This window comes from Musca vetustissima, unplaced genomic scaffold, assembly GCF_032173495.1.
Source record: "Musca vetustissima isolate MV318-11 ecotype Yass unplaced genomic scaffold, APGP_CSIRO_Mvet_v1 utg72488, whole genome shotgun sequence".
NCBI lineage: Eukaryota > Metazoa > Arthropoda > Insecta > Diptera > Muscidae > Musca > Musca vetustissima.
In genome coordinates this window covers 25,542-42,745 of record NW_026884360.1, presented here as the reverse complement: position 1 = coordinate 42,745, position 17,204 = coordinate 25,542, and the positions used below count along the sequence as shown (strand labels likewise).

The following is a 17,204-nucleotide window of genomic DNA, read 5'->3' as shown; positions in this document are numbered from 1 at the left end:
AAAAAATTGCGATGTTTAAAATTTGGACGAAATCGGATATACCATTCGCCTGATATTGGATTTATGAAGTACCAGAAGGAGTGGACCAATGTTTTCTTTCATCGGACTTGATCTAATTTTGTTTAAGATAATAGGTTGTGCTAAATTTGGTTCAATCGCCGGACATTCCATTCGCCATATATTGAATTTATAAATTTTGAAAATGTTGTGGGTGATATACTAGAAGGAGTGAACAAATGGGTCCCATCTTCGAACTTGATCTAGGCTTGGTAAAGATAATAGGTTGTGCAAAGTTTGGTTCAAATCGGACAGTCCGTTTGCATGTTATTATAATATTAATTTTTAGCACAATTTTGACCATTTTGTGTGGGAGGTACCAGAAAGTGTGGACCGATATTCCCCATCTTCGTACTTAAACTAAGTTTGGAAAAAATATTACGATGTGCAAAGTTTCGGTTACTCCCTTCGAAAGTTGTCGTGTACACCAGACGGACATTTGTAAATCGACTTTAAATTGCCTTGAATCGGATTTGGCCCAAAGGAAACATGGGGTCTGACACCACCAATATTTCGATGAGGCACATTTTTTACGTATCAAAGTGTATATACCCTAATTAACCATAAGGATGAGGATATAAAGATTGACTTATGGAAACTTCGACTTGGATAAGTTCGAGTCAGTGTAGTTCGGCCGTGTATAACCTCATATATAGCATATATTAGACATGGTTTTTTATGTTATTTTGTGGTTTTATCAGGTTTGCTAATTCGGAATTTATGAGTGGAATCTTCTATCAAACTCCCTAACATTTTTTAAATTGATCAACATAGTTTGACGGACGGACATTTCTAAATCGAGCGAGTGGATTTGGTTCACATTGTTGATCGCATTAAAGCCTTAAGGCTTAAAATCAAAAACTACAACAAAAACTCCAGAAACTATAATGTGTCTGATATGATTAACCCTCAACGCCCTGCAGAGCACCAAACGTTTGCGAGTAGTGACAGTCGGCATGTGATAAGTGTAACATTTCACATTTCGCGATTTACATAATGACTCATCAGCTCGCCGATATATATCCAGAGAAATGTTGCTGATATTAACATGCAGGGAAAAAAATGACCAACCAGCCAACCAAGCAACAACAAAACGCCGGACAAGTCATAGTTATAAAGCAAAGCTTTAACACCACCACCACCATCGCCATCATTCGCAATGGAGATAGTGAGAGAAAAAAAGGGATTGGCGGCAAGGTTTCGGGGGAAAACAAGTTGCGTTGATATCAATGCTTTCTGGAAGTTCATTTTTTTATTATTTCCTTTTAAAAACCCTGCAATATATCAGCTAACAAATTGTGGAGACAGCGACGATGAGTCATTCCAACATATCTTTACAAGCTACACAACAACAATATACGATTTTCCATTATACAAATTTGTTTTGTTGTTGTGGTGGTGGTGATGGTGATGGTCTGCAGGAAAATATAGAACAGGAACCAGGGAGTGACCACTCCATTATGTTTAGGTGCTAAAAGGGTAATGCACAACCTAACCACATGATGGTGGGGATGGGGGTGCGGTAGCCCCCACCCACCTTTGTAAAACTGACATCATCTTCATTGCATTTAACCTAGTTTTGTTATGAAGTTTTTTTTTTACCACCTTCTTTAAAACTTTAAAAATAATTTCTTAACCAAAAATTAAACTTGGCATGCCATCGAGAAATTTGTTGTTTCCAAATGAAAAGTTGATGGAATTGATAAAAAGAAAACAAAACGAAAATAACTTCATGTTATTGACCCTTTTTGTTGGTATTTTTGTGTGTTTGTGAACACAACACCACACCAAGGCTACATTTCTACTTAATTACTTTCCCATTGCTGCTGCTGCCTGCTGGTCATCGGAAAAAATATCTGGCAATGAGATACGTCAATACCAGCAGCAGCAACAACAATCACTTCAGATGCACAAAAAGTAGAGATTATGAAGATATTTCATTATTGAATTTGAAATTGAATACCAGACACACCCCAGCGAGCCAGCAAGCCAACCAGCCCGCAGTAGCACTACAGCCGCATACCAATAGCCAGCAATCAATAACAACAACAAAAGACTCGAAAAAGGAGATTACAAAAAACAGTATTCATGAACTTAAGAAGATTTTTGAAGTTCAAATTGAATATGGGATTAAGTTCCACATGGGCATCATTAAGGGTCGATATATTGAACTCTCTGATAGGAGGGTTTCTACATATTTATGTGACCTAATAATGAAAATGTTAATATATATCCAGAAAATGGGTTTTATTATTTTTAAAAAGTATTCTCCAGCTGAGTTTATACACTACATTACATTAGGCTCAAAACCAATTGTTGAACAATTTTTCCACCCCGATTGAGACACCCTCCAATGCTCTGTTCGCATTATATATAACAAAATTTTGACAATTTTGCGTGGGAGAAGGAATGAATCGATATTATCCGTCTGCGAACATGAACTAACTTCAACATTTACAATAAATATTATGACGTGGAAAGTTTGGAGTGTTAATCGACTCCAAATTGTCTGAAACGGACAAACTTACTTACTTACTTAGCTGGCTTGTTACAGAACGGTTATTCCATAAGACGAGCTTAAAAAAGATTTTCAAGCTCGTCGCTCTTGTGCTCATGTCCACCAATTTGGAAGACCACGTACTAAGATGTTGTTTTCTACTTGGTCTTTCCATCTAATTCGTGGCCTTCTCCTTCTACGGGAACCATCAGTAGGCTCGTTTTTATATGCCCTTGGAGCTGGGGCATTTTCATTCATCCGCACAACATGGCCTAGCCACCGTAGTCGCTGCAGCTCAATACGACTGATTATGTCGATGTCCGCGTATAAATTGTAAAGCTCGTGGTTCATTCTACGCCGATATTCACCGTCGACGCAGATCGGCCCGTAGATCTTTCGGAGAATTTTTCTCTCAAACACCCCAAGAGCTGCCTCATCTACTTGCGCAAGTACCCATGCTTCTGATCCATATAATAGCACGGGTAGTATCAGCGTATTGTAAAGTGTGAGTTTGGTCCGGCGGGAAGTGGCCTTGTTTCTAAACTGCTTACTTAGACCATAGTAGCATCTGTTGGCCATCACAATACTTCTCCCAATTTCAATTTCTCCGTAACCCATCGGCTCCTGCTGCTTTGTTGTTCTTGAGCCGATTAATTGCTTTTATGACCTCATCTTGGCTAGGTGGTATACACTCTATACCATCATCTCTTATTGGTTCTGGGGTATCTTCTTCATCGCCACTATTTGATACTAGCAACTTTTCGAAATGCTCCTTCCAGATCCTCAACACGCTGTCTGTATCTGTCACCAGGTTTCCTTCTTCATCTCTACAGGAGGATGTGCCTGCGCCAGAACCTTCGGTTTGCTGTTTTGCTCGTTGGTAAAATTTCCAGACTTCATTCTGACTCCTGTACATCTCGATTTGCTCACGCTCACGTTTTTCTTGTTCTTCTGTTTTCTGAAAACACGTTTCTCCTCTCTCCTTTTCTCCCGATAATTCTCTATCACGTTACGTGTTGCTACTGTCTGCAGGGTTGCCCTATACGCTGCGTTTTTCACGTCAGTAGCATTACGACACTCCTGATCGTACCATGGGTTTCTTGGTGGTGGTGGAAACAGACAAACATGGGGTCTAAAATCAATATTTCGATAGGGCAAATTTTTGCCGTAACAAAGTGTATATATCCTCATTAGCTATAATGCTGGGGGTATACAAATGATGAATATTGGTCCACTTTTTGAGGCTAGCCTCCAGCCATATAACAATACATCCAGAATTTCGATATGTTGGGTACATTTTTCAACCAAATCCGCTATAATGCAATATTCGCCCATGTGATATGTTTCGAGAGTTTTTGAATTCCCATACTTTTTTAAATTCCCATGTTGTGCAAAATGGTGTGCTCAATTTCGAGCGAAAGTGCGGCTCGAAAGCATAGCTGTGTTCAATATGTTACGAAATGTGTTCGATAAAAAAACATATGTTTCATTGGAATTTGCAATTTATTTAACAACAAAATTAAGAAAAAATATGCCTGCTGGCTTATTATTTGCCCTGGTTTCTACCAGATAAAGTCTAATAATACTGGAACGTGTTAATATAAGCATTTATGGATATTTTGAGAGAAGTTGGTCCTTTCATACACAAGGGTACCATTTCCGAAAGCCTGCAGTTAGCAGAAAAGATTTCTGGCTGTTGGTGGGTTTCAGAGGGTAGTGGCAAATGATTCAAATATAAATGTTGATCGCACAACAATGTGTAAAATATTGTGGAGAGTAATGAAAGTCCTGGAAGACAAAGTGTGTGCAAGCTGTGGACAGCTGCAGACCAGGATCCAGCCATGATGCTTTTATTTCACTTATGAGTGCAGCTAGGCAGCATTAACAAAAGAGGAAATGGTATGCAAAATAGTTGGCTTCTAGGAGACAGTGGTTACGCTTTAGAAACATTTTTGATGACGCCCTATAAACAAATGGAGCATGGATCTTGTCAACATCGATATAATAAAGGGCACACAACTGCAAGAAACTTTATTAAACGTATTATTGGAAATCTTAAAAGTAGATTTTTATAGATTCTTTTTTATTTTGATCATATGGTGGTTGAGTTTCCAGATTGATCTCAAAAATGTTACGCGCTGTTTTTGATAAAATGAGCCCTTTTTTATTTTCTTTAATTTTATTATAAAAACTAATGTAAATACTTTATTTTTTAAATAAATATTGTAAAAACACATTAAATATTACATCAGCGTTCTTTATCAAGGTGTACGTGCTCAGAAAAACATGTACGATCTCATTTCGTTTTCAATCCACAAGGCTATATGTGCTCGAATTATATTCCCAATATTTTTTTGGGAATTCGGAATGGAGCACACCAAATTTGGGAAAATGTTTCACATTCGAGAAAACTCGAAATGCAGCACATGGACGATTAGGTTGGGGAAAAAGAAATCCATTATTTTTATTTGAACTATAGGACTTGCTACGGAATGTCCGATTTGGATCAAATAGGCAACGTTTTGTTGTATGATTTCTTGCCATTTTAAAGGTAACTGCATAATACCTTTCTTATAGAAGTCCTGCTCCCTACTTGTAAAAAACTCTAGTAGTCGATTTTCACAATCCTCCCTAGATACCATTTTTTTGTTAAATAAATTAAATACATTTAGAAATGCAAGAAAAATATGATAATCGCTTGGTGCCAAGTCCGGACTGTATGGCGGATGCATTAAAACTTCCCAACCAATCTCCCGAAGCTTCTGGTGAGTCACTGTAGATGTATGTGGCATAGCGTTGACCTGGTGCAACACGACACTTCTCCTGTTGGCCGTTTCTGGTCAATTGCTATCTGTTGACTGTAGAGATCAGAATTTAGCATTTGGTCATATGGAAGAAACTCATAATAAATAATCCTCTTCCGGTCCCATCAAATGCATAGCAGAACCTTCCTGGCCTGGGTTTGGCCACCATTTGAGGTGCTTCACCGCTCTTTGACCACGATCGTTTTCGCACAGGGTTATCGTATGTTATCCATTTCTCATCTGCAGTCACCATCCGTTTAAGAAATGGGTCTAGACATTCCGTTTGACCAAGGCTTAGCAGATGGAAATTCGATCCATCCCATTTTTTCTGTTAATTGGCTTCTTTTTGAATCCAGCTTTGTGTAAATGGTTTAAAACAGTTTAATAGTCGATTTTTAGCTCCTGAACGATGTTATGACTTCTAACATGCTGGTCAACTTCGATTATTTCTCCGAATATATCGACGTTTTCGACGACCGGCCTAATTGATTTCTTTTTACCCAACCCAATATTACGATATGCATATTTGACATCAAATGGGAAATTCCACGCCAATGTTATTTGAATAACAAATTTTCAACATGATCTTCCCATTGTAGGGGAGATACCAGAAAAACTGAATCGATGGGTCCATCTTGGATTCGATCTAGGCTAGGTACAAATAAATCTGATGTGATATTTGGATATTCCGTTCACTTCATATATTATATAAAAATTTTGTAAATTGTGACCCTTTTTGGGCGAGCAACTAGAAGGAGTGGACCGATAAGTCACATCTTCAAACATTAGACATGTTTGCTATGTTCGCATGATATTATACCATAAATTTTCAGCAACATTTTTACCATCTTGTGTAGGAGGTTCCAGAAACAATGGTGGACCGTTTTTCTCCATCTTCTGAGTTACGATGTGCACAATTTGGATCATATCAGACATTCCATTCGCTTAATATTTTATCACCAATTTTTCAAAATGTTGACATTTTGTGAGGGTGATACCAAAAGGAGTGGACCTTTGGGTCCCATCTTCGAACTTGATCTAAGCTAGATAAAGGTAATAGGTTGCGCAAAGTTTGGTTCAAATCCGATTGTCCGTTCGCATAATATTATTGGATTTTTTAAATTGCCTGCAAATAACACAACACATCCTCGTACGTCAAATCGCACTGAGTACGTTTATGTTAAAAATATGTCCAAATTTCCAATGAACATGTCAAATGGCGCCATGCAACGTTAAATCCCTTATTGGGCATTGGATTTTTATACCCTCCACCATAGTATGGAGGGTATCGAAATAATCATTTCCGACCCTATAAAGTATATATATTCTTGATCAGCGTAAAATTCTATGACGATCTAAGCATGTCCGCATGTCCGTCTGTCTGTTGTAATCACTCTAGCGTCTAAACGAATTGAGATAGAACGCAAAAATTTTGCATAGAGTCGTCTTTTGTCTGCAGGCAGGTCAAGTTCGATGATGGGCTGTATCGGTCCACGTTTAGGCATAGCTCCCATATAAGGGTACCCCAAATTTTCAGTATTTCGGGGTTCTTGAGCGCGTTTTTCAACCGAATTCGCTGAAATTTGGTAAAATGGGTTCTTTTCGGATACCAAATGTCTCCACTAAAAATTATAAATATAGGTTCACTTTTTCTGGTAGCCCCCATAGAACGGTACCTCCTAATTTTCAGTTTTTGGGGGTTTTGACCGGATTTTTTTCACCGAATTGGCTGTAATTTAGTACTTTGAGTTCTTATTGGGTATCAAATCTCTCCACAAAAAATTATAAATATAGATCCATTTTTTCGGGTAGCCCTCATATAAGGGTACCCCCAATATTTGGTATTTTGGGGTTCTTGAGCGCGTTTTTCAACCGAATACGCTGAAATTTGGTACATTGAGTTCTTATTGGGTACTAAATGTCTCCACAAAAAATTTTAAATATAGGTCCATTTTTTCTGGTAGCCCCCATATAAGGATACCACCAATTTTCGTTAATTTAGGGTTCTTGGGGCGGTTTTTAACTGAATTCGCTGAAATTTGGTGCATGGGGTTCTTATTGGGTACCAAATTTCCCCACCAAAAATTATAAATACAGGTCCATTTTTTCTGGTAGCCCCCATATAAGGGTACCTCCCAATTTCCAGTTTTTAGGGGTTTTGACCGGATTTTTTCACCGAATTGCCTGTAATTTAGTAATTTGAGTTCTTATTGGATAGCAAATCTCTCCACCAAATATTATAAATATAGGTAAATTTTTTCGTGTAGCCCCCATATAAGGGTACCCCCAATTTTCGATATTTTGAGGTTCTTGAGGGCGTTTTTCAACCGAATTCGCTGAAATTTGGTATTTGGTAGTCGTATATGGTAACAAATCTCCCCGCCAAAAATTATTAATATTCACCCCTTTTTAGGGCTTGTCCCCATATAACCCCCTTTTTATATTAAAATAGTTATCTGATTTGTTCGGTGTGTTGCGGTTGGGTAGTCGTTAAGGGGAATAGTCAATTTTTACCCTACAAAGACTATTTAGCCATCTGTTGTAAACATTCCGCCTTTTTTATCACAATATAAAAACTCAAACATGACTATAATGAAATATATCGGCAGACATTTAGGCATCTCCTCAATATAGTGATACCTCCTGAAGGAAAGAATTGAGATAAGCAATTAAAATATTGAGTTCAAAATTTGCATATACCGGTCATTAATTAGGCATATCCCTCATATAATGATATCCCCAAATATTCACTATTTCCTACACTATGTAATCAATATTGATTCCCCTTTAGGCATACCCTCATATAACTTTGTAATCTAAATTACAGTAGTTTGAGGATTTTATACTCTACCATGCATTATCAGTATCAGTCCACTTTTTGGATCTTGCAGTAAGTAAAGGATTGATTTAAATGCGTTTTTAATCAAGAGTACCCAAAAACATAACACATGCTCGTACGTCAAATCTCACTGAGTACATTTATGCTAAAAATTTAAAACTTTCTATGTCAGATGGCGTCACGCAACAATGCTACAAATATATCTAGAAGAGCACATACAGTCAGATTTAAACAAGTTTTTATTCAACAGTACCCAAAAATCCCTCAAAATATGTGTGCTGAAGGGTTAAGTTCAAGGTATTTTGGATCCCTATAATCCCTACATTCCTTTTTTAAAATAATATTTTCCTTCCCATAATAATTGAATATATCTTTTATCCTTTTTTACAGATCGTGAAGATCAATCGATATTGTGTACCGGTGAATCAGGTGCTGGTAAAACCGAAAATACGAAAAAAGTTATTCAGTATTTAGCTTATGTGGCTGCCTCCAAACCCAAAGGTTCTGGTGCGGTAAGTATTCAATGGACCCAATTATCTTTGATAAATAATAAAATATTGTCTAGTTCAACTCAATTGTGCCTTATTTTCTCGAAATTTCTCAATATATTTAATTTTCTTTAATATTCCTCCACCTCGGCCAAAGGGCACCAACCACCACCTAAACGAGGTTTATTTGCAAAACAAAGAAAATCTATTAAAGGAATTCTCACGATATATATTTCGTTAAATTTTTTTTCAAAAATAGTTTTTGTGCTTTCCTTATATAGACACATTTTTTTCTTTCTCTAAATCGTGATTTGCTTTATTTGTTGTCGTTTTTCTTTCGATTTTTAACGATTTCACTAAATAAACGTTGAAAATATTTATTTAATTGCTTTATTTTCTTGGCGAGTTCATTAATGACAACAACAAAAAATATTAATAATAATAATAATTAAATATATTTTTCTTAATTGCAAAAATTTGTGGTTTGTTGTTCAAACGTTCGTTTCCATGTTCGTTCGTTGTTGTTGCTAAAGTTGGCGTTTGACAAAGTTTTAATTTTTTTTTTTTGTTTTTTTTTTTCCAACGACACCCACAATATTTTTTTTTCTTTTTTTGTAGAAGAAATATTTTTTTTTTAATTTGTTATTATGAATTGAAATTATTTATACCAAAAATTGTTGTACAAAAAGGAAATTTATCAAGTCGTCGGAATTACGTTTATTTGTGGGTATAATACGAGGGCTTCCATATATATATTTCAGACCCAATAATTAAAATGGAAATATTTATCGTCAAAAATGTTTTTATTGTATTAAAGTAGACCGATATTGATACTTTTTGGACTGAGAATTAATAATACTAAATTATAGCTAATTTGATTATATGGGGGCTATCCTGAAAATAAAACCAATATCGATAATATTTGCTAAGGTGATTTGTTATCCGACGAGAATTTAATATTATAAATTATTGCCAATTTGGTTGAAAAACTGGCTCCAACTCGCTCCACAAAGTGCTAAATTGCAGTCAATTCGCTTAAAAACCATGCTAAAAATTACCCAAATACAGAAAATTAGGGAGTACCGTTATATGATAGATCAAAACGTGGAACGATATAATATCCCATTTTAAATACCAAACATTCTAGATCTCGATTTCAACAGACGGACAGACATGCATGACAAATTTGAAATACACTCCACCTTATGGAGGAAGGTATAAAAATTCAAGCTTTTGCTTATATTCGGCCTATTCAGACAAATATTCCTGGCCCTGGAATGTATTAACAAGTACTCATTACTGGCTGGGTGGTACTTTTTATACTTCCACAATAAGTCCCGCATGGAAGGACTTAATATGGGGTAATGCAAAAAATGGAATGACAATTTTCATTTCATACCGAAAAGGGGACGAGACCCTTATCAGTACCTTTGTATACCCTCAGCCTTAATGCAAATGAGGGTATATATACTTTGCTAGGGCAAAAATGTGACTCATTGGTATTAGACCCCATGTTTCTTTGGATCAAATCGGTTTCAGACACGAATAATTTCAATATCAGGCGAATGGAATGTCCGATTTCAACCAAATTTTGGATCAAATCGGTTTCAGACACGAATAATTTCAATATCAGGCGAATGGAATGTCCGATTTCAACCAAATTTTGCACATATATATTATATTGGCCTTGTCTAGATCAGGTTCAAAGATGGGTACCATAGATCCAATCCTTCTGGCACTTCCCCCACAAAGTTCAATGTTCAATATTTATAAAGGCAATATCAAGTGAATGGAATGCCCGATTTAAACCAAACTTTGTTCAACCCATTATTTCTACGAAGTCTATATCAAGTCCAGAGATGGGACCCGTTGGTCCACTACTTCTGGTACCTCCCCCACAAATGGTTCAAAATTTCAGGATAATGGAATCATCGACTTGAACCAAACTTTGCACGACCTATTATCTTTACCAAACCTAGATCCAGTTTGAAGCTGAATGGTCAAAAACTTCAATATTTATAAATCCAATATGGCGAATGGATATTCCATTCCAATAGGCGAATGGAGTGCTCGATTTGAACCAAACATTGGTCAATCATTTAGCAATCAAGCCCAGAGAGTCAAAGTCCACAAATAGTCAAAATTTTTAATATTTATAAATCCAATATCAGGTGATGGGAATGTCTGATTTGAACCAACATTTACACAAACCTATTATATTTAACAAGAGTAGATCAAGCACGAAAATGGGAATCGCCGGTCTTCTCCTGCATAAAATTGTAAATTTAATTTGAAGCGAATTGAATAACCGATTTGATAAACATAAATTTGAAACCTCTTTGATAAACACATATTCTTCCTACGAATAATCTAACATGTGTGTAATTCAAAAAAAAAAAAAAAAAAAAACTCCACAAACCATAGGCTGAGGGTATATATCTGACCGACTGACAACTTTTTTACTTGTTTAGGACAATTTTAACGAACAATTGTTTGTTTACCCGCCAAGAACTCGGAATGCCAATTACAGCCATGTTGATTGGATTATGTATGTGCCCAGAACCTTGAAAATACCTAAAATAGTCGTCTCAATGGTTTTTATATGGGGCCCATTTAAAAACATGAACCTCTATTGACAATATTCTGCCAACAAGGCTTTAGGCGATTCTCATTGCAACTTTTCCTTTAATATTTCAAGGCGAAAGTATTGCCGTAAAACCTATGTAGGTCTGTCCTGCACTCCCATAATTTTTTGTATTGTGGCGGGGCCTATTTTAAAACATGGACCTCTATTGACAATGTTCTGCTAATAAGGCATTAAGCGATTCTCATTGTAATTTTTCCTTTAATATTTCAAGGCGAAAGTATTGCCGTAAAACCTATGTAGGTCTGTCCTGCACTTCTATAATTTTTTGTATTGTGACGGAAACCCCTCTGACGGCTTTTTCTTTTAACAAATTCCGACCTCTTCAATTCTATATCTCTCACACTTCAAAATGTCCTCTTTAAATGAATTTTCACCTTCGATTATTTGAAAACATCTTGACGAAACGCAAACAAAAGCACAAAAAAAATAATTAAATTGTTAACGATGTTATTTTCATTTCATCAGGCACGTCAACATTCATAAATTGATGAAGAGTGCTGATTGAAAAAACAACAACATGGTGTTCATGTTGTTAATTTTTTCTTCTTCTTCTCAATTAAGCGTTTAATTACTCGAACAGAGAAGGAGAATAAATGGCTAGCTGGTTGGCTGTAACATATTTGGTCAGTTTTTTGCAATGATTTTTTTTCAATTTGCGCTCACAATTCTGTTCTAAGAAATTCTAAGATGTATGTTTGTGTTCAATTGACCATTCAAGTTCACACGTTTTGAAAAATTGAAAATTAAAACAAAAATAAAAAAAACAGAAATTACAAAACAAGTTCATTGCTAACTTATTTTACAGCACACAAATAACAGCAACAACAAAAATCTTAAAATGCCATAAGACGACGCATGCGTGCGTTCACGTCAAATGCCAATAAATTGAACAATTTGACAGCTAAAAATGTGAATATGTTGTGCCACACACACAGACACCCCAACAACTGCTTCTAACCACCAAAGAAGTTTTTTTTTTTACCAAATTCGATGGTTATTTTTGCACAAAAATTATTAACCAAAAAAATCATTTTTTTTGACAAAACTTGACAATGAATAAATAAATAAAACATTGTTGCTCGTTTGTTGTGAACAAATCATTTTTAGTTTTCCCATATCTATTTGGTTGGCTGGCTGAGTTTAGTTCCACCATGTTGTGACCCACTAACCACAAGTTGTGGACCAATCGCGACCGTACTGGTCGATCAACAAGTTTCCTTATTTGACAAGGTCCTAGTTTTGTGTTTATTTGTTGTTGTTGTTGTTTTCGTTGCTACTTTTTTGTTTGTTTACCTCAATTAGCCACAAAAATTGCTAATAAAGTTGCAAGCTTTTAATAATTGTTCTCCTCAATTTAATAATCGATTATGGCAATGTTTAGTTTAAATTTTTTCTATTTTTTTTTCCAATTTTTGTCAGGCCTAAATATTTTTAGCCGTTTTTATGAAATGTTTTGGAATTGTTGTTCTCTCATTTATGGTTATTATTAATTATGTTTCACGGTTTCTATTTCGCTTTTGGAAGGTGAGAATATCTATTAATCAATACCATAATGGAGATCATTAAAAAGCATAACATGGACCGATATAACCTCAAATTCAGGCCCCCAAAAAAAGCTACATTGCAAAATCGATACTTATAGTATCCAGGTCCCGGAAATATGGAAAATATTTTTAATAAAAAATCCCCAACTTGGGTAGACTGTCAAATATTTGTTTAAATTAGTTATTTTAGCCACGTCGAATTTGTTATCTCCTTCACCAGGTGGCGAGCATTCAAAATGCCTAAAATCGATTGGGAACTTGAAATAGAACTATATCAAATAGGACTAATGCCAATATTAGGGCATTCCAAATTTTCTTTAGAAAAATCTACGCTTATAGATTGGGCAGACCCTTAAGGGAACCCCAACCATTCTCGATTTTAATTTTTCAAGATTTTCAATGGGCTGGTAAATCAATACCAATGCTTGTTAAGGTTTGTAACTTTGCACATATATAATTGAAGATTTAAAAGAGAAGAAAAATAATTTACAAAAAAATTTTGTTGTTGTTTTGTTGTTGTTTTTTGTGATCAAAGAAAAGTCCTTATTTTTGATGGCGGGCATGATAACTCCTCAATGGAACATCGGAATCCGGAAATTCCAACGGTGTTAGAAAGAGTACATGTCTGGCTCTCGTATGAACTAGGATTATTGACTTCGCTCTAAAATTAACAAAATGGTGGACCTTTGAAAAAATATTTTTGGAAAATCGCCGATTTTTTACCAAAAACCAAGTTAAAAAATAAGGAAGATCTTCACCGATTGGCTTTATCCTAGTTCATACGATAGCTATACACTCACAGAGAAACGTGTAAAAATTTGAAATCGATAGGATTATTAGTTTTTGAGTTATCGTGCCCGCCATTCGCAAAAAAATGTTTAGAGAAAAACGCGTTTAAAGTTTGAGAAGCCCTTCAGCCGTCACTTGATGCTGACACAATAAATCGGCTATATCTTCAAAAGTTCTTGAGATTTTCACTTGAAATTTTGTAGGGACATTCTTTAATTAGTGTAGATTGGAATTAAGTCAACAAAAATTTTGACCCCGAGAATGGGGGGGGTCCCCTTAAATAAATATTTCAAATCAAAATTCCTCCGTATTCAAATCTATTGTGGAAAATTGTGCATTTGAAAAAAGGCTTGGTTATATAAATTTAGCTTGGTTATAAAAATTTAGCTTTGTTCTGCTAAACAACAACAGCAGCAGCAAAGAGTGACTTCTTATCTTGGCAGTTCACCAAGAAATGAAGACAGCTGAGAGTAAAAAAGGAAATGGGCGGAGGAGTGTGTGTACTGAACAATATTGCAAATACTTCATAGAATCAGCAGTAATAAAAACGAAAAACAGAAAAAGAGTTTTATTTATTTATTTGCTCATTTGTTTGCACAAGAAATTCCAGCCCAAAAAGAAGAAGCAGACAGAAAGAAGAAACAGACAACCAAACCAGACTGAGGGATAGAAAACAGAACAAAAATACAATAAAAAAAACACCAGCAGCAGAAATAATAAAATTAAAAAATAAAAAACATGCACACAACTTGAAGAAATTTTTCCAACATGAATCATCGTCTTCAAATTGAAACCAATCCAACCAACCAAAAAGGTGTCATCTTCATTTGGTTTGTCATTTCAAAAAGAGAAACAAAAAGCAAAAACAAATGTCTCAAAACAACCACCATATATGGCAATAATATTTTGAGAAACAAATTAAACGCCCGTATAAAAAAAAAAAAAAAAAACAAAGAAAAAAATCCCCTGAGGCAGTTAGAAAAAATATATATTTTAAAAATCTTAAATAATATTTACTTTTATTAATTTCAAAACAAACACAAACCACCCATCTGTCAGAAGTCAAGTCCATAAAAAAGAGACAAATTTAATTTTTTTGAAATTAATTTTTTTTTTTTTGGTGTGGCGCCCAACAGTATTTTTGGGGTTATGAGATTTATTCACATAAACAAACTCTTTTTCATCACCCTCCCTCCCTCCATACCTCTAACCTAAGAGGTTCAATATGTTTAATTTTCAATTCAATAAACTATTTGAAAATGCACATATACACACACATACGCACAATCCCCAGAAGAACACCCATCCATTTGGGGATTTGTATCTCTCAAATGGCTGTGTTGATGATTTTACCGATTAGATGGATGATTGGGGTGATGATCTCTGTTCTTCTTCTTTATGGTGGCAGTGTGTTAAGCCCAGGCAGCCAGCCGACCGCCAGCCAGTCATTACATTTATTATGTGATCACTTGAGGCATCAGGCCGACAACGCCACCATCACCACACCACAATCACCAGTCGCTGCTGACTAATTGAAAATAATAATTTAATCTATTTACAGAGGAGGGGATGCGACGGCGATCCCTTTTCAAAAAAAAAATTGAATGCATTTTTTGTCCGATTTTGGGAGCAGAGGGGAATAGAAATTTTTCTTTAGGGTTTGGATTACTTTCAAGTGCATAAGAAATGATTTCCGGGATTTTGGTAGTTGTTTTTTCCTGAGGACGTTGGAAGAAATTATAAATCCATTATCACTTCCTTAAACCATTAATTATTGGAAATTTATAAGTATTTCCTCGAAAATGAAATAGAAAAAATTTTGAACATTTTAATATTTTCTTAATAAAAATTAGTATGATTGCGTTTTTAAAATATTTTTAAGGGATATTTTTTTAAATATTTTTTTTAGCTGCAAGGATAGGCTCTCAAAAATATTTTTTTTAAAAACAAAATTTAAGAGACCTCCAAAAATATACTTAAAAAAAAATCGTTGTGGAATCGTGAAAATATACACGCTCGCAAAAATTAAGAACTAGGCTTATAACTGCGAAAGACTCCTAAAAATATGCTTTAAAAATTCCTATGTTATAGCTCCCAAAATTATTATTTAGAATTATTTTTGATTTTTTTTTTCTTTTTTTCAAGGACCATCATAGCCACCCTTGTGGGTGGCTAAAACTATTTTTTAAAGAGCACGATTGCAGCTTGGATATGACCACAAACATATTCTTTAAAGAAAACGCGCTCTGGAAACTTGGAAAACCCAGCTTCCTTTGGCTGTGATATACTCCTTAAAATATACTTTAAAAAATCCACTCTAGAATCCAATCTAAGAGACATCAAAAAAAAAAAAAATCCACAGTTGCGCTTGAATAGGAAAACCTTTATTTAATTTAGGCCCCCTAAAGTATGCTTTAAAATCCGCGTTTGTATCCGTGATAGTCTATAAAAAATAGATTTAAAAATCAGCGCAAAGATAAACATCAAGACAGACCTCTCTCAAAAACATTTTTAAACCCCCACTTTAAATTAATATTTCAAATCCAATTTCCTCCACATTCAAATATAAGAGATCTTCAAAAATATACTTTAAACATTTATTGTGAAATCGCCAAAAAATATACATCGAAAAACCACTGCGACAGGACTCCCAAAAATATGCTTTAAAAATGTCTTATAGGTCCCAAACTTATTATGTAAAAATCTACCCTTATGGCTCAGATCGCCTCCAAAAATATGCTTTAAAAATCCGAGAATTCAGATGTGATAGGCTAAGTTAAAATCAATTATTATTTTTCCGAAAAGTATACTTGGATAGGACCACAAATATATACTGTAAAAACACGCTCTGCAAACTTGGAAAATCCAGTTTCCTATAGCTGTGTTGGACTCTGGAAGGTTGAAAATCCACGCTGTTAGAGATTCTCAAAAATATACTTAAAAAGGACACAATCCAAGAGACCTCAAAAATATACCTTAAAAAATTGATTGTGGAGTCGTGAAAAAAATCAATGCTCCCAAAATTGTGACAGACTCCTAAAAATATGCTTTAAAAATTCCTGTCTTATAGCTCCAAATTATTATTTAAAAATCTACTTTTATTGATGAGATACGTTCCAAAAAATATGCTTTTAAATCCTAGAATTCGGATATGAGAGGGTAGTATAAAAATCCGCCATTTTTTTCTCCGAAAAGTATACTTTGAAATATAATTTTTTTTTGTAAATAAAAAAAATCTTCAGTATATTATTTTCTAAAAAAATATAATAAGCATGATTGGGCATTTTTTGAAATATTTTTGACAGCTATTTTTTTTAGAAATATTTCTGAGTTTTTTATTATTTTTTTTTCAAGGACCAACATAGCTACAACCCGCGATTATTACAATAAAAAACCATGCTTTCCCGGGCATCGAAAAAATTATCTTTGAAAAACCCACGCCTTTCAGGGCTGGAAATATTCATGGAAATAAAAAGGTCACAATCCAAGAGACCTTAAAAATTGATTGTGGAGTCGTGAAAAAATCAACGCTCCCAAAA

The 17,204-nt window shown here is 34.9% G+C and overlaps 1 protein-coding gene across 1 annotated transcript in view; it reads left to right on the top strand.

Moving 5' to 3' along the window:
- Nucleotides 1-17,204, top strand: part of LOC133331326 (myosin heavy chain, non-muscle) — a 71,503-nt gene that overhangs the window by 33,418 nt on the left and 20,881 nt on the right. Inside the window, exon 3 of the mRNA XM_061539725.1 lies at nt 8,588-8,709. Within this exon, the coding sequence (XP_061395709.1) occupies nt 8,588-8,709 (122 nt within the window). The remainder of the gene's footprint in view (nt 1-8,587; nt 8,710-17,204) is intronic.